Source organism: Thunnus thynnus, chromosome 3 (genome assembly GCF_963924715.1).
Source record: "Thunnus thynnus chromosome 3, fThuThy2.1, whole genome shotgun sequence".
NCBI lineage: Eukaryota > Metazoa > Chordata > Actinopteri > Scombriformes > Scombridae > Thunnus > Thunnus thynnus.
In genome coordinates, this window is record NC_089519.1 from 2,829,076 (window position 1) to 2,855,564 (window position 26,489).

Sequence of the window (26,489 nt, forward strand, 5' to 3'; positions counted from 1 at the left end):
GAAAGATAGAACAATAACCTATGTATTGCAACTAATACAATGAGTACAGACCGAGGAGCAGGAGCGAGCAAGAATGAAATATCTCTATGATATTTTTATACCACTTGACCAACACACCACATATACAGTAATAGACCTATGGGCAAAATGATAGATATTAGCTGTCCAGAAGCAATACACTGTGTGTTATTGCTCATTTTGTGCTTTTGTGCGTTTAATAATGCCTCTGCTAAATTGCTCCTTAAGAGATCGATACAGTCACGGTGTTATTGAATGCCCCGTGCACCGGAAAGCATAACTAGTAACAAACACACAAAAATTGCAAACACACAGAAAGCGTTTCACTGAGATTCTATTGATTGTTCATATGCAGCATAAACAAGGAGTTACAAGTTTTTAAAACTGTTTCTGAAATCTGGGAATGTTGATAAGATTAGATAGGAGGGTAAGTGTGTGAACTCATAAGGGCTGTTTCATGTGGTTGAAAGTCTTTTATGATTGATTACATGGTTCAATACTGAGTAAGAACATATCCTCAAAGCTCTTCACACAGTCAACACAACAGCAACAATTATGGACCAAACTGTGATGTCATTTGCATTTTTCTCACACAAAAAGCATTCAATGACTGAATACCTTCCTCATTCAGACAACAACAGAAGTCTGGATCTGCAGCCCATTTTACAAATGCTTTACAAACATGTATTCATATCCTATCATATATTCAACCAGCCCCCCACCAAAAAACATTAAAAACTGTCAAAAATAAAGCCCATTGAAACATAGCCTGCTGCATTTTTATGAATCATTCCTGTACACTGTAGTTTATTCTATAGAGAGGTACAAATCACAATATACACATTCTGAACATAATAAACATTTAAAAAACAACATATACACAATAAAAATAAAGAAAACTAGAGATGACAAAGTGATTTACTACTTCAAAGGGCCATAAAAATATGCATCATGGTTGATTTGTTGTTTATGTGTCAGGGTAAAATGAACTGCTGTGCTCAGCAGTGTGTTTGTAAAGTTGATTGTGTGAAAAAACTGTAATAAGAATATTTTCTTATATCAATCTATATACCAATATGTGGTATGCAAATGTGAAAAAAAATCACCAATAAAATATTCAAATTGATATTAAACACATCATATCAGACACAATGTACCACACATGTAATACATGTTGTAACCTGATTGAAATGATAATATTCTTGTAATACACTTTTGTAAAGGATCATCAATAATATTTAAAGATCCCTCACTCGAACATGTTTTTCTTCTTGTTCTCACAGTGTGTAGAACGACGTGAGGAAAGTTTGACTGCTTTCGCTTTGTCCTACAGATGTCTTTGTATTTCCACTTTCGCCAGTGTTTGCTCTGTCAGCAGTGGACGGCGCCATGTTGAAAATGTTTCATGAGCACCGGACCATGCCGTGTCACTCTCAACCATCCACAAACGCACGAGCAGAACTGTGAAGATGAGTCTGTTTTTTTTTTTTAGCTGGTTACTTCCTGTAAAGACTGTACGATAGTCTTTGAACGGATATTAGAGATGAAACATTAATTGCTACCCTGCTCTCCTGCCGTTCCTCATTCATGTATTCTCATGCTAATGCAACTTCTTCATCGCCTGTGTGTGTGTGTGTGTGTGTGTGTGTGTGTGTTCATTCTGAGGGCTCGTTGACTACATGCCAGCCAGGAGACAAGAGAACCTTGGGTAATTGGACTCCTGTGTGGCCCTGCATGGCACTGGAATTGTGTCTGGGATGGCTGCCATCCTAAATGTGCGCGCGTGTGTGTGTGTGTGTGTGTGTGTGTGTGTGTGAGAGAGAGAGAGAGAGAGAAAGAGAGAGAGTGCCAGTGTGTGTATCACTGATGTCTTCAATATGTTGAATCTCGGAGGAGAGTCTTGTCAGGATTTGTACATGTTTTGATATCTTGATGTACACTAAACGCTGTGCGACTCAATGCTATGTTTCGAAAGCTGAATTTGAATCACATGTTCTGCTTTTGTGTTGCATTTTTATATACTGTGACGTGCATCTCAATGTTTTTAAACTGACTTGTGTTTTGCTTTTCCTCGTACACCGGCCAAAAAATAGTCTCAGCACCTGATTACATGGGAAACACAAAAGCAGCAGAAGTAGCAAACACACCTGCAGTTTTTATGAAATACTTTAATGTGAAGGTTGAATATGCAACAATGGCTTTGGAAGGCTGTAAATTCACATATAAATTGGCACAGTATTCATAATTATATTTTGAAGTCTAATTTAACCCTACTGGCCTACCTTACCATAACCACAAATCCTTTTTTTGTTTGCTTGTCACCACCCTGACATTGTCCGTCCCCTAACAAAGGGACAGTGTGTCCAATTAGCAGTACGTCCAAATTTAGTTAACCATTCAATTGTTCTGTACAAGGTGTGAGCAGGGTATTCACACTGTACCAACCTTTCTCAAAGGGCAAATTTAATGAACAGCTGTGGTTCAGTAAAAATATACCATCCTGAAAACAGGTAGTTATAGATTCATCAGTGAATAAACGTCCGTCAGTGTTCCTTAACAAAAGAGAAAAAAAAAATAAGTCTATTTCAAGAATAAACAAATCATTTTCACTCTTGGCGATATGCTACGGTTGAATAGCTGTCAAAAGAGAGGGATTAGAGAAGAAGAATGGGAGGAACAGGCTGCTGATGGAAAATAAAGAACCAAAGTGATGCTTGTGTTCTGTCGTGCTGCTGTTTTCTCAGCTGTTAGCACATACAGTCTGTGTTTTTCTTTCTTTCTTACCCAATTTTCTTTCTTTTTCTTTCTTTTTCTTTCTGTTTTTCTTCTGAATCCCTGTTAGCATTACAGCAATTATCCAAGCCCTTTCTTTGCTGGCTGCATTGTCACCCTCTTCTCTATTATGACAGACATACAGACGGGAAAGACCGATAGCCATCTGCAGGCAAACAAAAGGACTGACTGAGCTCCAGTGCTGCGTAATGAAAATGGATTATATATATTATGTTATTGCTGGCTTTCCTCAATGAATAACCAGAGATGGTAAAGCGATCATCATGAATTACAGCTTTTTCTGCTTTCGATGGAACCTCGAGGGCCAAATTTTAAGGCTTTTGCACCTGTTTTTCAGGTGCAGATGTGACACATTTCCAAACACACAGTATATTTATCAAACAGACGCAGCAGGTGTGTCTCTTCCCCTCATTTCATATGCATTTGAGGGAGGATCAGGAGGAGACATATTAAAAGGGGTTATTATGTATTCACGTCTTTGATTTGTCTTAATATATCACTTCATCTCCTTTTCATTTTCCATGAATGTGTTTGTCTGCTGTAATTAGGTACAGTGTGTGCTAAATATTGTAAAACCGCACGAGTTGTATTTTGTAGTGATGTGAGCTTCTGTCTTAGTGCATCAGATGCTAAATACGAGCAGATTGCAAACTCAATGAAAACTGCAGTATATATTTATGCCGTTTTCTAAATCTGTCCCCGAGTGTGTTTGCAGTTGGTTGTGTGATACAATGTACTGATGAGGGTACACATGAATTTAATTTAGTGAGAGAGAAGGATTTAGTCTTTTATTGACGTGACAAAAATGACTTTTCTATGATTTCAAAGCCTGCTGCCAGCAAACAGCCTCCACCTGTCTTCCGAGTATTTTGAATCTCTGGGAATTAATCATTTGTCAAAACATGTCTCATTAGAACATATTTACTTTTGGAAATAACAGCACATTCATTGAATACCTTGACACTTAACAACATAGCATGTCTGGATCTTGATAACCTCATTTGGAAATTGAAGCTACCGTGTTTGACTGAGACTTCTGTGGTTGTCATACTCACCCAACCTTCCAGTCCAACGTCGAGTTTTCACAGGAGGAGAGGAGTCAGGGGCTTGACAAACAAAAAAAACCAAGGTGACCAAAGGTGTTCTATTATAGAAGGAAAATGTGAGAATATGCAACCAGGAGGGAGGAAATCTAGAAACTTGCAACAGCATCCAATTATAGTTACCTACATGGTCACCCGAACTGGCCCAGACCCCATCCAAGACATCCATACTTCATTTTCTTCCTCCTTGTCCTCCTCTAAAACATATTCTTCCTCTCATACCCCTGTCTTCACTGCAGTACTCTCTACATTTCCACACCAGAGAGAGAGCTTATTTTTGACCTTCTGCTTGAATTTGAAGAGAACAGTTTAGCACCTTAAGTAATTATAATTGTGCCAAGATCTTGCAGATCTCTAATAACATGTATGTATGTTGAACACTTGACAAAACTGACCTGACTCCTTTTTTTTTTCTGTTTACATAATCTGTTTAATCCTCTGAGGCCATGACAATAGAGCGAAGGACTGAAATATACTGCTCTAACAAGCGAGCCCTGGGCCTAACATCTATTTAAGTGGTTTGTACACACTTGTACACTCACAAAAAAAGTTAATTAGCAATCTGAATGCATGAGGTGACAGGAGCTGGCTCTACCAACTCTGAGTTTTATTTTGTTTAAGTGCTGTAGCCTCCCACATTCTTGGATTAAGGATCCTCTGGTTTTAGGACCTCACTAAGGCATCATTTTAAAGAAAACTTGTGTAACAAACCTAAATACAGTAATACTGTAGAAAGCTTATCATCCCTGAAATGTGATCGGTTCTCTTTGAATAGGCCCCTTTACCTATGAGAGTTCTCCATTATCTACAAGGATGGAGGCAGATATTGTATCAGTGATGGAAACAACACTAATGAAGGGCACTAATGTCCAGGCAAAGTGCACACTTGAAATCCCATCATGCTATTCCATAATGTGTTACAGAGCCTCAAAGAAGTGGCAGATAGCATCTAAAATGATTGGATGCATGCAACATTACAGGTGTGATTTTATCAATGGATGCATTTCCCACTATGGGTTAAAATGTAAGAGACACTTGTTAAAAACCCTTTCAAAACCAGTTGGATGCTCTTAAAACTTGTTCGAGCACTAATTTTGGCACCTTTATTTAGATTTAGACAGTGTAATTTTGATTTGTGGTTATAGCCCATAACTGTGTATTTAATGGTCGCTGTAATACACAGGAAGGCTAAATTGAACAAATGTGGAATATTTAAAGTTTGATTTTCTGTTTTGTATTTGTTTATACATATGCAGAGAAATGGCCCTGCAAATGGGAAACTAATGGTACTAATGGTTCATTGCTAGCACTTAAAGCAGGAAAGTTCCTTCTTGACCTTGAACAAAGCAGTTTGACAAAATAATAATAATTCATTTTCCAATTACAAGCTTATTCTGGAGCTTTCAAACATATTCAACATTCAAACAGTCTCGGTGAAGCCCAAGAGATACGGTTGAAAGTTTCAGAAAAAGTTACCAAGTTGACCTTGAGTTAAGATCATTTTTGTCAAATCACCAGACAAAAACACCCACATGTGTAAAAGCCACTCCGTGTGCAGTTTTTGGTTTTTCATTTCAGTTCAATCACTGCATTCAATGTTTACACTGCTGTCTGATGGTGGTTTGCAGCTGCCAGCACAGCTCCTGTACACTAAATGCTGCCTTTGCAACAGTATCAAATGGCCCCTTTGGATAAGCAGTGCAGTCAAAAAGACTCCGGTGTAAAACTAGCATAGCGAGATGAAATTCACTGGGGGTACAAATTGCATTACAGTCTCCATTATCCTTTGGCCTCATCTGTCATAGGAATAAGAGCTAAGTAAGAGCTAACAGACCACTCACAGGTCAGATATCCAATAGCAGGTCTGTCAACACAGTAACAGAGAAGCCTTCAGTCGATGAACTAGTTGAAACTGAATCAAACAAGGACGTGATACTGGACACCGTACACCACACACTTAGAAATAACATTTCTGGTCTCCTTTGGTTTGTGCTGTGAAAAGTGTGTCTGTGTGTGTCCTTGAGGGTCTTATTGTAACCAAAGGAGACTTTTTGGAAGTGGAGACAGTAAATATAGATCATACTCACACTGATTTGAATACATTTAAGCATGCGACACACACACACACACAACATCAGCACATCAGCTATATCTCTTCCTATTTCCTGTCTCTTTCCATCCATTGACCATCTGTTGTTGTTGCCGCTGCTGCTGCGAGGTACAATTCAGCCAGGTCATTACAAATTCATCTCTTTTCATCCTGTTTGTTTGAATTATGTTTTGCCAAAGGCCTCCCTGTCGCCCTCTGGCTTGACTTTGATAGAAGTCAGCATTACCCATATGATACTACAGTATCTGATCAACAGACTTTATAATTCAACTTTCAGTCAAAACACTATTTCAGTTTTTTACTTCACCTCAGGGAATTACTGTAGATTTTTAACTTTGATATGAGAAACTCAATAGAAGGGGAGATGTAAACAGTGATGGATATTTGATTATTTCCCATAGACTTGTTTAGTTACTTTGCCATTGCAGTCACTTTTTTTAAGAACACTCTTTAAGACACTGGGGCACAATACAGTAGTGGTCACTATACTGTGACTCTACTATGGTTCATTTTTGTTCAAATTTCTCTTCATGCTGTGCTCCAACTCTGGCCTTGTACTGCTATCTTTACTGTCTCTCACATGTGTTGGTGTCTAGATCAACAGGTCCAGCTTAATGTATACTGATGTACATTTTAATGTGGTAAAGATCTCACTGCCTCGCTGTCTTTGCACTGCACGTCTCACAGATCATCTGCCAATCAAACAGTTTTTTCTGCTGATCATTGTCTACTCAGCTATCACTGCTCATGCTAACCTCAGTTTTTCTGGTGCAGGGAATGTGTAATTCAGCACTCCTTATTTTCCAGATGATTCCAACTGTTATCAAGTAACATTTCTGGACACTGAAGCTCTGAAATTTAAAATGCTTACCCCTCACTTCTTGTGCAAAATTGCCTCGTCCAGCTAAAAACAATGTACAAAATGTGATATGGTGTAAACTGATGTGATAGTCATCAAATTCTGCAGCAAGCTAAGCACAACAGAAAGCAGCAAAGTGTGATGATTTCAAGAGAGACAGAGACAGACAAAGTTAGACAACAGGCCCATTATCACGTTATCACAGTTGATAAAAATTTAGTGCTACTTAACCATGTGTGTTTCTTTGTGTAGTGCTCGAGCTCGGTATTGTTTTTTCCTTCGAGTCTAGGGTTTTCTTAAGTTTTATCTCTGCCTCGCTTTGGTTTTCTTCTCGTCAGTTTGTAACCACTTGTGTTCCTCATGTGTTGCCATAGTCCTGCTCAGGCTGATTTCCCCTGCACACCTGCTCTGTGTTCAGTCTCGTTAGCCTCACCCTGTTTGTTGCTCGTTGTCTTCATTGTCTTTATTCCAGTGCCTGCCCCACTCAGCTGTGTATTGTTCTGTGATTAGTTCCTTGTGTATTTATACCTGTCTGTTCTTTAAGTTCTTTGTCAGATCGTGGGCGGTGTATCTCGGTGTTTGCAGTTGCAGTTGCAGTTGTTTTTGTTCCTCTTGTTATGCTCTTTGTGTTTCAAGCCAGCCAGTTCTGTTGCCTTCATCTGCCTACAACCTGAGTCTGCTAATAAATAGTTATTATTTCTTCAGTTCCTGATGTCTGCCTGTTGCTGCTGCATTTAGACCCATTTTCCTACAAAATCGTGACAGTATGAACTGACCAGACATGGACCCAGCAGACGAACTTCATGAGGTGACTTTAAGTACACCTCTAGTTGTGAGGACAGAGAGGCAGTTTTATTAGCCTCCTCTGCACCTCGGTTTGCACCTGGGACTGCTAGCCTTCAGTCTACCTCTGCACCGAGTTTACTAGCCTCCTACCTGATCATGCCTCTCCAAGTCCAGCCCCAGCCCCCACGGACACTGTTGACAGTATGAATTGGGACCCACACCTGCTGATGTCCTCCCAGACCCCCAGCAGTCAGCCGTCTCCACCAACGTCCTGCCAGAGCTTCAGCACTCAGCCACCTCTGCCAATGTCCTACCAGACCTCCAGTCAACAGTCCCTGCCCATGACCAGCCAGACCTCCAGTCAGCAGTCTCTGCCAACCCACAGCCAGACTTTCGAAACCATCAGTTGGACCTCCAGTTGGCTGTCTCCACCGACCCACAGCCAGACCTCTCAGATTGTCAGTCAGCCGTCACCGCCGGAGCCCAGCCAGATCTCTAGCTGCCCGCCTCCTGCTCTGCACTCCAGCAGTCTGCCTGTTCTGCACTCTGGCCCGACCTGCAGCCGAATCTTCTGGTGCTGGCTGCCCTTCCCAGCCTCCGGCTTTGTCGCCAACCTCCAGAGCGGCCCAGGCTTCTTCGCCGACCTCCAGAGCAGCTCCACACATCTGGTCGTCCTCCTGCCCGTCCTCCCGAGTGACACTAGCCATCTGTCTTGCCTTCCAGTCGCCCTCCGGAGTGACTTTACCCATCTGTCCAGCCCCCAGCCTGCCCGCCTGAAGTGTCTTGCTCAGCCCCTGACCAGCCCCCAGGCCACCCGTCTGGGGTCTCCTGTTCTGCCCCTGTTCAGCCCCCAGGCCACCCGCCTGGGGTCTCCTGCTCGGCTCTTCTTCTGCCCCCAGGCCTCTTGCCCCTGCAGATTTGACAAAGTGGATTTAACAGGCCTTTGAAATACACATTGTTAAAGATGAAACCAGTGGTTTCCAACCTTTTTGGCTCTTGTCATCTTACAAAAAACAATTTGTAGTCGGGGTCACGTCTCAGGTGTCTATAAGCTGTTAACAGCTCCACCAAATAGTGATTTTTCCCTCTAAACTTCTCATATGGTTTAATTTCAATAAATGTTCAAATGATCCAATATTTCACCAAGAATCAAAGATTAGAGAAAAAGTCCAAAAACTGAGAAAAGATTTGTGTATCAGAACTTTGTTTTTTCTTCTTTCCTCTTCCATTAATCATCTCACGACCCCTCAGATTTATCTGCTGACCCTTTGGAGGGGCCCGACCCCTTGGTTGGGAACCACTGGACTAAACTAGCTAACTGTATATAAAGTAGTGTAAACTAGCTCCACCTCCAGCAGCTACAACAGTAACATGCTGCTCTAACACTGATGCTTCACTATTAATAATCTAATGATGTCATATATAATAATATATCAGTCAGAGGGACCAAACCACTACTTTTACTGCAATACTTTAACTCCTTTTTGCTGATTATACTTATGTACTTTTACTGACGTAGGATTTTTCATGCAGAACTTGTAATGGAGTATTTTTACATTGCTGTATTAGTACTTTTATTTAAGTAACAGATCTGAATACTTCTTCCACCAGTGATTGTAGGCGGTACTGCAGCACCCTCAGCATCTCCATTTCCCACATTGATGAATGCATCTGACCCCCAGCTATACACTGCTATATGCTCCCCTTCTCTTTACCTCACCGTTACAAAACCAAGAACAGTTCTTGTCCGAGTTAATAATGAATGCTTGGATGCCCTAGTGGCTTGGCAAGCTGAAGTGCAGTCCATGTGCACTTCAGCACCAACTTTTCTATCTGTCATGTTTTTCTGCTTGTATAAACTGAATATGTTATTTGTGTGTGTGTGTTGCAGCTTCCTCGGCGTGCCCCCAGGCAGAGGCAGTTGCCCACTAACTGGCCCGCTGCCTTTTGACCTCATCTACACTGACTACCATGGCCTGCAGCAGATGAAGCAACACATGGGGCTGTCCCTCAAGAAACATAAGTTAGTAGATGCACATTGTTTTCCTTCTGCATGCGTGTGCTGCTTCACCTGTTGTGTGTGTGTCCGTAGCTGCACGTGTGTTTCCAGGTAGAAAGGTATTGGCTGTGTTTATGGATTAATTATTGCTGGTAATAAGGTGTACAAGTCTCTATCCAGATGTCTGATTGTAACTCATTCAGCTTGTTAAATCCACACACTCTTTCTGTCAAACAAACACACACACACACACACACACTGTCTCCCTCTAACCGCCCATCTCCATCCATTAAAATGCACAATCTGTCCAACACGTATGATTTTGCATGTTGTGATGTAATGGAACAACTTCACAATGTACAACACGCACACACACAAACTGGCACCACACCGCCTGTCATGCATCATTACTCTGCACAGCAAGAGTAAGATAAATATCAAATATAGTACAAGATTGGAGGCATATGAGATATTGACAACTCAGCATGCATGCTTTCTGGCATGCATATACTCAACAGCACTCTCTCTCACGCACATATATAAACAGCGGTTCATGTATGCACCGATTTCCAATCAAACCCTTGTTTCAGCAGCTTATTATTGCTGGTGTTTGAATGCACTCAGAGGCTGACTGTGTACAGGAGGGCGGTGGTTAGAAGAAGAAGAAGAAGAGACAGGAAAACAGGAAGAAAACTGAAGACGTCTGCCTCATGAGAAAGAAGAAGAAAGATTAGTGTGATGTTAAATAGAAACAGCCTGAGTGGGGTGTTTTTCAGTGAGGTTTTTTTTTTGTGTGTGAGTACTGTTACAAAAGTGTGCTTAATGGCTTTTGGCGTCGCTACAAAGATGGAACAACTTGGAAACTAGGTCATGACAGTCATGAGACCGAGGCAGCAAAGCAACCAAGTAATACCCAAAACAAGAATTTAAAGTGCCATGGTGCATTTGATAAAATTTCATCCACGCAACCCTGCAGAGCACAGCGATACAAGCCCATTACATCTTCAGAGGTCTTCCATGTTGTTGCCTCAGAAACACATCAAAATGAAAGTCCAGCTTGAGTCTCGTCCTCCTCAGTCCTTTAAAAACAGCTTGAAGCCACCCCCCTCTGTCCCGCTCTCGTTTCTTGTCCAACAAATTGGAATCTTTGTCTACCCCCTGCATGTGATGGCAGCAATTGACAGTTTGCTTTCCTTGTTCTGGCTCCCAGCGAAGAGAAGCAACAATGAAAGATAAAAGAGGAGAGGGCACATGTGAGTAGGAGGCTGAATTAAAGTGTAACGTAGAGAGGAAAGAAGAGATAAAGCAATTGAAGGTGTGCTCAAAGATGACAACAAAGAAGAAAAAGAGAGATCAGAGAAACCACAAAACAGAGGGGTGTAAGATATCTGGAATCAACCAACACCACATACAAAGGGCCTCTCCATGTATTTTTAAAATCCAATTATGAGTGAGAGAAATGCATTACGGGTGGGCTGGGGAGCTATTTTCCCAGCACACAAACCTGTTTTGCTGTCTCTCTCTTTCTCACGATTCGTTTCACACACACACACACACACACACACACACACACACACGTTTCCCCCAGACAAGATGCCAGTCAGCCAGCAGTCTGCATCTAATTGCTTGCTGTGGTCAGCAGTCCTCCGCTCCGTCATTACTGTGCAGAGTCTCCATTTCTGCTTTCCCTAACAGGATGCGACTTTTAGTGTTTGAAAGAGACGCTCTTTTTTGTTGGCCATGAAGGAATTATCTGAATGTTTCAGGAACGCAGAACATCTATCATGAGAGGAAGCACCTCAGTAATTTCAAATATATGAAGAAGAATGAAGATTTGTTAACACACTACAAGCTATAAAGAATTCACTTAGATTTACAGTCTGTGAATTATATGTAACATACACCATTAATTTGTATTGATCTACTGTAAAGCATTTCTTTCCGTCTTTCCTGTTTCCAACATTTCCCTACCAGATCCTCCATCCATTTATCTTAACCCAACAATTCTACAATGCCCCAGAGGTTTAGGACAGGTCAATGACATAGCTATTCACCTCTCTCCCTCTCCCTCTTCATCTTTCTCTCTCTCTCTTCCTCTCTCTCTTGCCTCGTCAGGTTAGAACAGTCTAGTTGAGCCTTGTGCGCTGAAAGGCATCATTAATCAAGCGCTCTGAGCTTTGGGGCCCTTCAGCTCCCTTTAATTACTTTTGTTTTATGTTCCCACCGACATCCACATTCATTTATTATGCCTGGACAACACACCGCCATCCTGTCCAGTGTGTTGTCGTTATTGTGTCGTGTGTATGTGTGTATATACGTGTGTGTGCGCACGCAGGGGGTGTATCAGTGCACGTGTGCTGCTGTTAAAGATGCTGAAAGCCGATAGGAGATAGTCTTAAATCACACCCACTCATCTGATAATAGGACTAGCATATTGATTTCCTCTGCATGCTGAATTTACTGCTCTGATAGAGGCGGATCAGAGAGGATATGCAGGGGAAGGCGTGCAAAAAAAACAAACAAACAAAAAAAAAACGCCTTACGAAGACAAAACACAGGCTGGAGAGCCTGTACTTCCCTGGAGTCTGGAGACTCTTTGGGGAAACATCAGTAACGTTAACGTGAGACCTAGTTTCATACGGCTACTGTTGCTGAGTAACTGTTTTCACTTGAACTCATAAGAATATTTGAGATAATGATTCTTCACAACACAGTTATTAATGTCTGGGGAGTCCTGTGTGCTGCTCCATGCAACAATAAGTTACTGTTACTTCATCTCCAAATGGAATCGTTTAAAAAAAAATCCCCCATGTTTCTTCTATTTTCAAAGAATAATCTGGTTTTGGAGTTTTGTGTTACAAATTGTACTGTTACATGAAAATGTCAGCATGTTGGTTTTTTAGGAACATAATAGTTAATAGCCTGAGGAGCATCTTTTTGATGTTAAATAATTAGTTCTAAAGAGTTTCAAGTCCAAAAATTTGGGAAAATTCTCAAGCCGTACTATAGAAAAGCATCTACTACAGTCCTTCAATCAGAGCCACAACTTTCAGGCCCCTCGACATCATCAACAGCTGCTCTGACATAATTAATATCTATAATACCTGGCATGTTCTCGGGCTTCTCTCCAACTCTGTGCCCTTTTAACATTCAGGTTTTTCCCCAACTAACAGTTCCCCTGCTTTCAATTGGAATTAAAAACCACCACGGCTTTACACAGGATAACAACAAAATGTTCACGTAGTTCTACTTTACAAAGTCTAAGTCAGACTAATGGATGGAGCATAGCGAGCAAGCTGCTGCATCTGCTACAGTAATGGAGGAACTGAGAGGAGTCTCTGAGGTAGAGGTACACTGTATAACACAAAATGAAACACAATAATCAAATAAAGTCATCGTTTGATCATTAATTTTACCATCCATGTCATCAGCAAAAAACACTCCAGGTCCTCAACATGAAATAAGACATAGGATTGTTATTTCATGTACATAAAGTTTGCGAGTGTCTTACAGTAACTGTATCGTTCTGTCTGTCTCTTTAAAGGCTGCAACATCTTTTACCCTCGAAACAGCAAACAGGAGACAGACAGACAGACAGACAGACAGGCAGACAGACAGGCAGACAGACAGACAGACAGACAGAATCATTGAGGTCGACTGCAGTAAACTATGACAACCAGTCGATAAGTCTGCAGCATAACGTTTTCACTCAGGCAGTAAGAAAATATCCTTCATCTCACATTACTGCCATGTTGGGTGTGGTGTAGTGATGCGACTGCTGACAATCTTCAACTCAACTAGTTCATCACCACAGTCAGCTGGTGACTTTTCTTAGAGAACCTCTGGACTGTACAGACAGACTCAGTTGGGACTATCCTGTTTTAATGAACCCCGACCCTGCCCATCAAATAATCATCCAGATCTGAACAACTTTCATTGTGTTGTCTGCATCCAGATAAAAATCTGCCTCATCTCAGCATGTTTAACATCTCTAATCTGTTTATTGGGTCAGCAACAAAAACAACTTTAAATTAAAAAGTTCAAACATTTCATTCAGTGGAAGCCAGGTTCTTCTAACTCACCCGTAGTTACAGCTGATGGGTGACAGCGCACCACCCTGCCATATTCCCCTCACCCCCCGGAGGACTGTTGAGCCTTACTGAGCAGCCGTTTAACCCAGATTAGCCTCATACTCTGATCTCCCGTTAGATATTCAGCTCAGTTACTCCTCTTCTTATCCCCTCTTCCTCCACTCTTCTTTTTTCCCCTCCCTTCGGGATCTCTTATCTGTGGGCAGAAACCGTTTCACCATGTCAGAGCTGGCGATATTTGATAGCGTAGGTCGGAGAGAGAGGGAGACGGGGCAGAGTATGAGACAAGCGAAGCTAACATTTATCATTAATAATTCATTGTCGGCTTTCTGTGACCATTACAAATAGAAACACACCATTTTTGTCCAGACTGTCATCCGTGGTGCTTCAAATGAAGGCTGCAGAGATAAATGCATGTTTTTGACTCTCTCTTGCAGATAAGCCTGTTTTTGTAAGCTTCTTTCCACCATGTATCACTGACAATTTATTAGTCGGCCTCTTGAACGTTGCAGTCATTGACAGGAATATCTGAGAAGTGTCAAACAAGATCGGGGTGTCACCTTTTCTCAAATAAGACCGGTATGTCCTCAGGAGGGATATTTTTTTTTTCACATTTTCTGCATTAAAACTCCTGAAAATATATTTTAAAAAATCCTCCAAGGACTCTGTCTTTAAATAATGCTTGAATGCAAAGCTACCTGCTGTCATAGGAAGTCAGATTCTGAATGTTGACAGTTGAAGGCAACTGGAAGTCACGCTCTGTTCACCTTATTGACAGATTGATGTGAGTGGGTGATTCACAGGACTGGTGATACATTATTAGAAGAGAAAACAAATCAAAGCTGAAACACCTCAGAACTGTTAAGATTAGATTGCAAGTAGCCAAAATGTAGACGACATGACATCTCATCCAGTGTTTCCAATGCAGCTACAATACAGGAACGAAACAGAGGAAATTTTCTTGGCTATCAAGGTTTCACTGGACGCCGATGTTCAACAAGTATACAAAAAGAAATCCATCATAAGGGGAAACCAACTTCTCCACTGTGAGCATCTTCAGTAGTCCATGAAAGGAGTGCGGTTTGATTAGGCGACTCTCGAGGGACTTCAGTGATGATGAAGGCGGGACGAGGCATTGTGACAGATCTTGTCACAACGCTGACACGGCCAGGAAAGAGTCTGAGAGCTGAGGAAGTGGACTCTGCCACCTTTAGCTCTTGTTAATCCCCCTGAGCTCACAGACTGACCAGACTGAACACACTCACCAGTACAGACAAGGGCATAGTGAACTTTCCCTGTGTGTGTGTGTTTGTGTGTGTGTTTAAGAGAGCACATGCACATGTGTGTTTTTATGTCTGTGTTATGTGTGGTGATGCACAGTTGTGCTTCAGTGATGTAGCAACCGTTCACCTGGAAACTCTATCAGTGCCCTAAACCCTGAAAGGGATTTTTTTTTTTTTATTCCTGACATTTTCATGTCATATCTCTCATGCTGCACTTGTAGATTGCTGGTTACTGTTGTTTTTTGTCTTCTGTTTATTCACATCTGCAGATACTGTACGTACCATTATCGAATGGGTTTGTGCTATTAGTTCTTTTCTTTCATTAAGCTTGTTGGAAACACAGAATAACTCCCAACACCAAGATCATCAGATCTACTGTCATGAAAGCTCAGCAGGAATTAGTGCTGCGCCTTGCATTCAGTTTGTGCTCACAATCTGCGTACGCATAGCGTGTAATTTGCTAAAGCAGCAGCTCAGTACGCAGTGAGTGCCTGGTACGACCCTCCTGGTGCAGTCTGCAAGTGAGGCAGAGAATGAAATTTTTCTGAGGTCACCACAGAAATGTTAATTTTGTGATGTTGATTCAAGAGCATGTCTCATTTTCTCAGCTCCGCCTGAGAAAATTGGCCTTTTACTTAAAAAAAAAATACAATTAATGCAATAGAAGTCATGTTTCAACCTCAAGGAAAAAGAAAAAGCAGAAAGAAAAGCAGTTTAATGTGATGTAGTGGTGACCTATAAAATCTGTTAGTTGTAGATGTTGACATCTTTAACAGCTGCTTCAAATCCTCCATCGTCATCTCTGTCACCAAAAAAACAAGGACTCATATTATCATATTAGTATTATTACATTTGCATATAACATATACAGTTTATACTATTTATACAATATTTTAAAACTCAGCAGCTCTTTTTACTATGTTTACCATGTTTTATTTTTTTATTGTAAACTTTATTTATACATTTACACCTGTCTTGCTTTGTATAGCTACTGGTGTTTTCTCTCACCTTTTTTAATTGTTATGCACCACAACACGAAGGCAAATCCCTTGTATGTGCAAAGCATCCATAACCAGCCTGTAAACGGTTCATTAATGATAAATAACACAGCATGACGTCGCTGTAATTACAAATGATTGACATGACATGAAGACATGTTTATGGTGTGTTATAAATCATTTACTTGCACAAATCAGATCATCAACAACTGTTTCTGAATGTGTTCATGTCATTATAAATGATTTCAACTATGTTATAATATCAATGTCATCAATCAAGTTATTGTCAGAGCTGTTTAAAACTACATTATAGTGTTAGATGTACATGAAAACGTGTCTGTGTTGTGTCCTTACAGATGTCATATCCGAGTGATTGACACGTTTGGTACGGAGCCGGCTTACAATCACGAGGAGTACGCAACGCTGCACGGCTACCGGACCAACTGGGGCTACTGGAACCTCAACGCCAGGCAGTACATGACCATGTTCCGTAAGAACCAAACGCTTCCTTACACCTCACTCTGTCATACACGATACATACTTTCACATCAGGTTTTAATTCTATAATATACAGAACATGTCAACATTTATCTTAAATTCTTGAACTTGTAAAATAATCAGTTCAAGCATTTCAAAACATGACAGTTAAATCTCTGAACTGTCACACACACACACAGAGAGAGAGAGAGAGAGAGAGAGAGAGAGAGAGAGATCTGTCAGTCATCAGTTATTCTAAAAACAAGAAGACATGACACCAACTCAGTGTTTTCACTTTCTTTGACAGGTCTGGCTGCTTGTTCACATTAATTTGAAGTAATGCGTTTAACGCAACTATTTTCAGCAACATCACTGCGTCTGTTCTTCAGCTCGTTTGCTTTCCTACGTCTTCTTATTCTCTTTCTGTTTCACGCTACGCAACATGTCTGATCTGCTGTTTTCAAAGTCTTCTCGCTGCTCCTGACTCAATCACTGACTGTTTAACTCTTCTGCTCTCACGTCCAGCTCTAAACAGTGTCAGGCTCCTTCAACTATACTTGGCTCTCGACAGCAGGATCATTATAACATCGATATGAGCCCTACTGTAGATGCCCTCCTTTCACTAAGCTGTAATGACTGAATGACTCAACCTTTCTCCATTGCTTCATAATTTTAGGAGAAATGATAAATTAATATACTTATTCAAAATATGACAATATGACAACTGGCAGTAAATGTGAGGATGCAGTAAACTAATAATACTTTAACTTCAAATCAGTCTAGGAGACCCGTGACAATACATCTGAGGCTTCCATGGAAAACAGCAGCTGGCTTTATGACAATCACTATTTATTATACTTAGGGAGGCAATGATCACACTGATTTAGCCGCTGAAGTGAAGCAAACAAGGATGTAGTGCTCTTTTCCCGTCTTTCCTCTCTGTCTCTCACTCACAATGAAACTTTCTTTCCCCCCATCTCTTCTTCTCTCTTCCTGTATCACTCTCTCTCTCTCTCTCTTTTTACTACTCCCCTGCCTTTTCCTACCACTCACGTACACACACGTTCAGCTCACACACCAGACAACTCATTCATGGGCTTCGTTTCGGAGGAGCTAAACGAGACGGAGAAGAGGAACATCCAGCAGAACAAAGTCAACAACATGGCCGTAGTGTACGGGAAAGAGGCCAGCATGTGGAAGGTACAAACAAATAAAAAAAATATAACACACACACAAATCACACACAGATCCTGGATCTGTACCAAAAAAACCTGATAGACTCACTGTTGTTGCATCTTTTGTTCTTCAGTGTTTCCATGCACAAGATTAATGAATTTCATGGAGGGCAAAAACATATATTATAAAAGTACTACATGTATTTACAGTACTTTTATATCCTTTTATATTGTGTGCTTGTCTCACAAGATAGATATACCTGTATAATACCTTAATACACAGATACATATATTATACACCTGAATGTGTGCAAATAATGAGTTAAAATTGTATTCTTAGTCTGTGTGTACACACACACACACACACACACACACACACACACACACTACCTCCAACCATATACTGCAGTGTTAACAGAAAAATACAATTACAGCTTTTTGCACGTCCCGCTGTTTGCGCCATTACAGCTCAGCTTCATGTGGCACAATGGTGCAGCTTTAATTTACAAGCAATTTTCCTCTCAAAAGCCGTCTGCTCACTCCTCTGCATATTGTAGGAGAGCACAGTTGTGCCTCTATTGTTAAAATGATTATAAAGATGTTGTTTGCTGCCGTTACTTTCCACTGTCTGTTTGTACAATCCCCTGCATTTCTTTATAGTCGTGGCTTATGAAAGAGACGAGCACACAAGGGAGATGAGCAGATATAAAAGTGCTGTAATGTACACTAAAAGCACAGTGAAAAGGCCGAAAATATAATGTGTAATTTTTTTTTCTTTGTTTCCTCTGTTGTTGTATTGTTCTTTATCTCACTGTCACTTTTTCTCCCTTTTCTTTCTTTCTGTCTTTTGTGGTGGACCATCATATCTGGCTGCTTGCTAATTAGCTTCAGGTAAGAGTCTGTTACTTTCATAATCCTGTTAAGTCCGTCTCACACGTTATTAACATGCCAAAGAGTCGACACACACACACAAGCATTGACACAAGAGCTGCAAACTTGTCAGGGTCAAAAAAAAAGTGATTTATGAGAGGTTACTTTTTGCAAATTCACAAATACACTCGTGTGCACCTCTGCATTCAAAGGGACAACCGCTGCTCTTCAACAACCATTATCTTTCTGTCCTCTTACTTGTCAGAAAGCACGAGGAGTCATTTGAAGGATGTGAGTTTGGTTTTTTAACACAACTTTTACAACTTTTGAGAACACAGCGTGGCTAGAGATGCCAGTGCAGCACTAACGGACGATGGTGGTCCTCGCTAGAAGCTAAATCTTTTCATCAGTGTGCTTCTGTTATCTTAGAAAATCTCAATGAATTATCTCTTAAGTGTGTAAATAAGTATATGTACTGTATGTGTAAACTATTTTTTTTCAAGCAGCTTTACAGCACAGCAAAGCATACTTATTATGATTGCTAATTCAGTACATGTTGAGAGCGTTATCTTGGACACACACACACACACACACACACACACAGACACACACACACACACACACACACAGACAGACACACACACACACACACAGCTGCAAGTGCAGGTTATGGAATCTGCACTCATCCACTCTCGTGTTACTTCTTCTGCTAATTCATGTTGTCTGCTGCACTTAGCGCTTGAGCTAATCTCCTAATTGGCTGGGAAAATCCTCACAGAGGAAGCTATCGATCGCTACAGCCTCCAATTACAGCTGCGGGGGGGCCACACCACAGCACTGGGATACAGTAAGCTGCTTAACACCTGACGGCCAGTCAATACTCAGGCCCTGGGTTACGCTCCATTCACAGGATTCAGTTTTTGTTGTTAACTGCTGCTGATTTGTTTTTTTGGTTTCCCCCGTCATCACGCTCAACCTTGACTTTGAAAGTGTGCCCCTCTGGCTCTCCTTTCACACACAATGTGATGTTAATATTCTGTGGAATAATGAGCAGGGAGCACAGTGCATGAACACACAGATCCCAGCGAGCGCAAGTAATGTTTTATCACACCTTTTCACACTGACACAAGCCTCGGCACAATCATTTTATAGAAGAGATGCGTAGCCAAGATATGTCCTGAAAATCAGAAATCTGTGAGAAAACAGAGGCGCGGTCGCAGTAGTGGAGGGTGCTTCAGCCTGCGTCTGTGTCTTTACCTCTGTGTTTCCCAGCCCAATTTGCCCACAACCACACTAAAATGTAACGTGTATGTAGTCAGAGCACTCTGCAGCGTAGAATTAAGATCTGAGCACAGGAACGAGCTGCTGTTTGCTTTGATCGGTAGCATTTATAAGCTCCGCTAAATCACTTACTCTTTGTTTGCTTGTGCAATAACAGAAACCAAAAAAAATCCCAAAGAGAACAAGTCAATCATGAGTTTGGCTTTCTTGAAATACAATATAACTAATCAAATATAATTGGCTGAGACTGTGTCTGTCCTACTTCTTACTAAATGATGACTGGATTGTACAGTTTTGTTTTCTTTTTTTTATCTGAGAGATTAGATTTGTTCCTGTTTCTTATTGTATTTTTGGGCAGAAATCTTTATAAAAATGCTGGTGTTGCGTTCACTATGGATGTAGTCTTGGATTTTGCATACACTATACTGTACACACATACTGACACTGCAGGCTGACAGCTACACACAGACAGCAGACAGCTCACACAAAGATCAGAGACAAAACAAACACAGCGCTGTACTCAGACTCAAATCCTTTAATGATATACTTCTCTGCGCGGTTTCTTTTCTAACTCCCACTTTCTTTCCGTACACCTTCCTCTCTTCACCCCTCGCCCTCCATCTCACCGACCCATCTTCTTCACCTCCTCTCCCAGCAGGGTAAGGAAGGTTTCCTGCAGATTCTTCACAGGTACATGGAGGTTCACGGCACAGTGTACTATGAGACCCAGAGACCTCCAGAGGTCCCGGCCTTTGTGAAGAACCACGGCCTGCTGCCCCAGCATGAGCTGCAGCAACTGCTGCGCAAAGCAAAGGCAAGATACTGAAGAAAGAAAAGAAAATATGACCACACAGACTCTTCATCTGCAGCTCGTACTCTGTCTTTCTTATGGGTTTAAACTACTGTACTGACAGAAACTGATTTTGACGGATAGTTTAAATTGAAATACATACATACATACATCACATCAATAAAATAACCTTCTCAATTCTTCCCTGCTAGCTCTTCATTGGCTTCGGTTTCCCCTATGAAGGTCCGGCCCCTCTCGAAGCGATAGCAAACGGATGCATCTTCCTGCAGCCCAAGTTTCAGCCCCCTCACAGCTCGCTCAATCATGAGTTTTTCAGAGGCAAGCCCACTTCTAGAGAGGTAAGCTCATTACGTTCATCACTCTCCACTATCGGTCGCTGATGAGAATATTTTGGCCACCGCAGCTGCCAAGTAACTTCATTCATCAGTAGATTCTTTCAAAGAACTGGCACAAACTTTAAGTGCAGACAGCATATGTTAGTGCTTGATAAGAGGCTGGAACATGGAGTACAAAACGACTTATGTTGCTATTAATTATTGTGCACACAACTTTGGAGAAATTTCTGCTACACATTCTCCGAGCCCAGCGCGTCTCTAATAGCCCTGAGAAGCACATCTTGCAAACGCTACAAATAGCTGCTGTGCTTTGCTGCACTCTATTACATTAGAGAAATGTTATTTTCCCAGATGTAAAATTATCATTAACGGCACGTCTTTAAAACAGTAAAATACCCCAAATAAAATACTTTATGATTATTGATAGAATCCTCATCATCATCCTCCTCTAGAAGATTATCCAAACTCCAAGCAATAACCTTTTAAAGCTGTTTGACATTTGTTTATAGATTATGTATGTTTATTCTGCAGGTGTCCTCCCAGCACCCATACGCAGAGCAGTACATCGGCAGACCTCACGTCATGACAGTCGACTACAACAACTCCCTGGAGTTCGACTCTGCCATCAGGGAAATAATGAGAACCAAGGTAATCTCCCCCACGGTGCACTGTAACTCACATAAAAGTATATAAAGTATATAAAGTATAAAAGGCGTTAGATAATATTGTATGTATGTATTATAATAATGACGGTTTTCTCTGAAATGCGAAAGACTTTTTTATCCGTTCAGTTTTCCTTTGATCAAATCAGTCATTATTTTTTTTGAATATTAATCAGTCATGAATTTTTGAATATGAGCCTTTGTTGTTCAGTGGCTCGCTGCAGACTGCACGACTGTTTCAATCTTTAGTTTCACAGTCCTCTCAAATCTAAAAAACAAAATCTCTAAGATGTTCTATGTATGGACAAACACATCAAGTCTCTTATCTGACTCATATCTGTATAATGTGATACAGTTCAGAACATCAGAACTGTGATAACGAATCACTCTACTCTCTCTTACTCAGTCAGTTTTTTACTTTCCTCTTTGCCATCTGGAAGCTGTGATCAAGTTTAAAGTACTGGAGCTGCTGTTGTCACTATGAGTTTACAACAGCACAGTTGCTTTTGCTACAGTGGAGTTTTTCAGAGCAAACAGTACGTAGGTAGCAGATATCGCAAAGTACTGAACTTTCAACACAAGAAATGTGGGCTGATAGAGAATATGAGGGTGCTAAGAACTGCCAAGAGTGGGAGAGAGGTTCATCAAGGAGTCATCTGGAGAGATTAAATCTTTCTGGAAAGACCACAAAAAGAGGAGAAAATGGGAAAAGAATATAGAGAGAGATCAACATACAGACAGGGAAATGAAAGACTGAGACATAGATCGACTAAACATCTGCAGAGTCACGAAAACTTTCTGTTCTCATTAAAATCGAAGACTGATTTGACAGCCAGACACATTTTGCACTCAAATAACCACAACATAAACCTTTTAAATTTCAACTTAAGTAATGCTTATAAAAGATGCTTTTCTTTATATAAACCAAATATCAAGTGCAAACTGATACTTTGAGTGAGAGATTACTACACTGCAACGTCCAGAGAACGCATCGTCTCAGACATCCACTCAGATATTTCAGAAATAAATCTGCCTTTCATCATTACAATCACAAAGCTTAAAGGAGGCACATTTTCACCACCTTGACTGTCTTATTATATGTCCAGCAGGTATTCAAGAAGTCTTATTTTTAGATCTGATTGACATATTTACAGCTGCAGAAATCATGCTCATTGCATAAAAAATTGCTGACACATTTCATGCATGAGACATTAAATAGATTTGGTGAAATTTAGTTCCATTTCACCCGTCTAATAGCTAATTCCATATTGTATTTTTCACCACACTCCAACAGAGGATCAATCTCGACTGCATGAAGGGCACTGAGGGATCATGTGCAGCAGGAAGACAGCTGTCTGCATGATCCTTTAAACGTGCTCTAATAGTTTGTGCCTTTAGCAGATTAGAAGCAGTGTGCTTGGAGATTAGAGGAAAGGTGATATCTGTAGAGATGGCTGTGTGTGTGTGTGTGTGTGTGTGTGTGTGTCTGATCTCATCTATTAGTCTTCTCTTAGTCTCTCTTAGTACACTTCAGCAGCTCTGGTTGACTGCTCTGTCTCCGTCTGCACTGTCAGACCACTGAGAGAGAGCTGATGGACCCCTTCACCCTTCACTGGAGGCACAATGCCTCAGCAAACACACACACACACACACACACACACACACACACACACACACACACAGTCAGATAATATTCTTCTCTTTGCACTTATCTAAGTCCACACACACACACACACACACACAAACGCAGGACCACAATTGGATCACAGAGTCACAGACACTGAAATTGCTCAAATCAGGCATATCTGCACACAGACCTGCACATTATGGCCATTAACTACAAGCCACACACACACACATACATACAAACACACTGTGTGTGTGTGTGTGTGTGTGTGTGTGGAAGAGGCTCATGTTCAGTCATGCAGGACAAAGCAATCTCTGGCTGCTTGAAAGTCCTCATGTTCCAATAAATCCTTCTCCATCTTTTTCTCTGTATTTTTATTTGTCTTTTTCTTTCTTTCATTCTTTCTTTCATTCTTTGGTTCTGTCGTTGACTTTCCGTACGCTCTTCCTCTTTTCTCTCTCTGTGTTTTTCAGTTTCGGACCCTTGTTTTTTTCCTCCCGCCGTCCCTCCTGACCTGATGTTTGCAGTGCAGGATCTTTGTTCTGTCATTGCAACACTCTTTGGCTTCTAAACTTGCACACAGTTCGTAATTCAATGACCCTCATTTGTTGAAGTATTGTGTTGCCATGTTATGGTTCAGTGTTGTGGTTTAATTAACAAAAGGCTCAGCAGAATGTGAAGGTTTTTCAAAACCACACATGAAAAAAGTTCAAGGAAAGTTGAATATTTTTGGTTTGTATAATATTTTTGTGGATTATAATGTAGGACTGTTATTAGCTGAAACCAACAATAAATATTTTCACTCCATACGGCCTTAAGGGTGTAAACAAATATGAATACATTATTCAGATATGCACAGATGAGGCCCTGTGAACAGATACAAAAAACATGCAAATTTTCAGCGACCCTAGCTGCACTTCCCAGACCTCCAATCTCCTGATCGACACAATTTACCACAAATGTAACACCACTTCCTGTAAGTCATTACCCATCATACACACCTTTATACAGGATCTGATTATCTGATTGAGGCGAGACGTCCATAAATTTGTTTAGAAAAGCCGCTCCTTATAACTTCACATCTCATGTCATAATCATTGGTTTCAGTTTTGTTGAGAGTAAACCGGTTAGTTGTCTTCACAATGTGAACATAAAGTTTCATTACGTTTCATGATGTTCACCCAGGTGACATTCAGTGACACCTCAATAGCTTTTAATCAGTTTTCACCAGTGTGAAACAGAGCTTTGAGTGATGTCTGGTCTGGTCTGATATTGACCCTGCAGGACTGGACAGAAGATGGGAACCATGTGCATTCAAACAGGCCAAAGGATCTTCTTCTATATTTTGTAAATCACTTTTCAATGTCCTATTGAAATTTTTAAGTTATTTGAAGTTTTGAAATTCGCAACTCAAGAGCTATCAGCGTTGAGGTGGAACCCGTTATTACATCACACTCAACAGTGAAATCAAATATGCAGGAAGCTTTAGCATTAGCCCTGCCGTAACTTCAGTAGTCGGAGTTTCCATTACAGCCTGATAACAAGCAAAGCAGGACACTGGAAGTGTTGTTGGTTGTTCAGCAGCTAAAAAAAATCTTTACAGCCTTCCAGAGAGTGGAAATTAACATGAAGAATGGCTGAAATTCATTTTTGGAGACGATCTTCCCTCTGTTATTGGCAGGTGGTTGTGTGCGTGTTTGGCACATTTTACAGCCGACTATCTGCTTAATGAGACTCAGAGCGCCGCAGGATTTTCAACTTTTTGATCTTCAGTCTTTTGATGAAGCTTTAAAAACGCTGTTTCTTTCTGTTACTCAGCTAAAGGAATACAATATATCTGTGCTAAAGCTAAGCTAGCGACCTCCAGCTACATTTTTACTTTGTTAGGAAACTCACACACGACCTTAAAGTTCTGAAATATCTTTTTGAAATCTCAACTGTGCAACAGCAGAAACAGACTCTGGTCCATAGACTAGATGCTATATGATCTTACATCTCCAGCTGCAGCCGTTACTCCAGGTAAAGATGCAGTGTAAGGTACTTTGCATTATTCATTAGGTCGTATTCCGATTAGCCGGAGGTGAAGGTGGGATTCACACCTCCAGCCAATTAGAGTAGGTGGTCATTAATAATGACAGCCTGCCTGAGGACAGAGAGGAACTGGCTGCAAAGAGAGAAATCTAAACAACATTTGATGAATAAAATGTCACAGATATGTTTAAAGTAGACTCAATGTTTATAGAAATTTGTCAAAAAAGGCCTTAATACCAGATCTTTAACATTCATCTGGCCTTCCTCCTGTTATATTCACAAGTATACCACAAGTTTTTAAAGAAAATCATCCATTAACAGTCACACAGCCTTTATTTAGACTCACTTTAGACTTTTTATTTTATACGATTTAATGCAGAAAACTTCAAGCCACACCCACTTCCAGTATAATCACAATACAGATATTTTTGCAACATAAACACATCCAGAAACAGATAGCAGCTTTATACTTCCTGTAAGTTCTATCCTGTAAACGAGAACTTACCTTCACTGGCTAAGTAAAGACAAACCAGGAGAAGAGATAGAAAGAAAAGCAGAACTCTGTCAGATAGATAGTTATTGCAGAGAGCTTGTTTGTCTGTTCCTCCTGTCCATGTGTTTACTTCCTGCTCCAGCTTACAGAGTAGATTAACATAAGGCTTTGATCAGATTTGCAGTGTGCGTAACTTTTTAAATTGCATCATCCCTGCATACTTGCTTCTCAGTGGTTTTCACTTAAAATGGGCCAAGTCTGACTTCACACATGGTTGAACATTAGACTGCTCTGATTTCAGATTGGAAATGCAATTTAGCGAGTCGTGTATCATTTACAAATCAGGTCTTTTGCATTAAGGCATAAAGACAAGCCTCTTCGATCTGTCTGAAGTCTGAAGTCTGTTCATTTCTTACACTTTTGTTTCAGTCATTTAACTATAAAAGAAGGAATCTCTGTACATCTCTTTGTCTGTATGTATGTGCGTCCTTCGCATATCCCGACAACCGTTCCGATCGACTTCACACTCGGCAGGTGTGTTGTTGAGGATCCAAGGAAGTACAGTTTCCAGTTTGAAGTTGTTTGGATGAGCGGTTCTTGAGAAATATATAAAAATATCTCATAAAGACGTTGCTACTGCTTCTTCTTCTTCTTCTGTCTTCTTCTGGAGTGGAAATACAGACAGCG

General features: G+C 40.8%; 1 protein-coding gene across 1 annotated transcript in view; it reads left to right on the plus strand.

Moving 5' to 3' along the window:
* LOC137174924 (alpha-1,6-mannosylglycoprotein 6-beta-N-acetylglucosaminyltransferase B-like) overlaps positions 1-26,489 on the plus strand; it is a 121,641-nt gene that overhangs the window by 87,690 nt on the left and 7,462 nt on the right. The window contains exons 9-15 of the mRNA XM_067580467.1: positions 9,561-9,692; positions 16,397-16,530; positions 17,587-17,717; positions 18,578-18,583; positions 20,499-20,657; positions 20,846-20,992; positions 21,521-21,637. Coding sequence (XP_067436568.1) covers positions 9,561-9,692; positions 16,397-16,530; positions 17,587-17,717; positions 18,578-18,583; positions 20,499-20,657; positions 20,846-20,992; positions 21,521-21,637 — 826 coding nt within the window. The remainder of the gene's footprint in view (positions 1-9,560; positions 9,693-16,396; positions 16,531-17,586; positions 17,718-18,577; positions 18,584-20,498; positions 20,658-20,845; positions 20,993-21,520; positions 21,638-26,489) is intronic.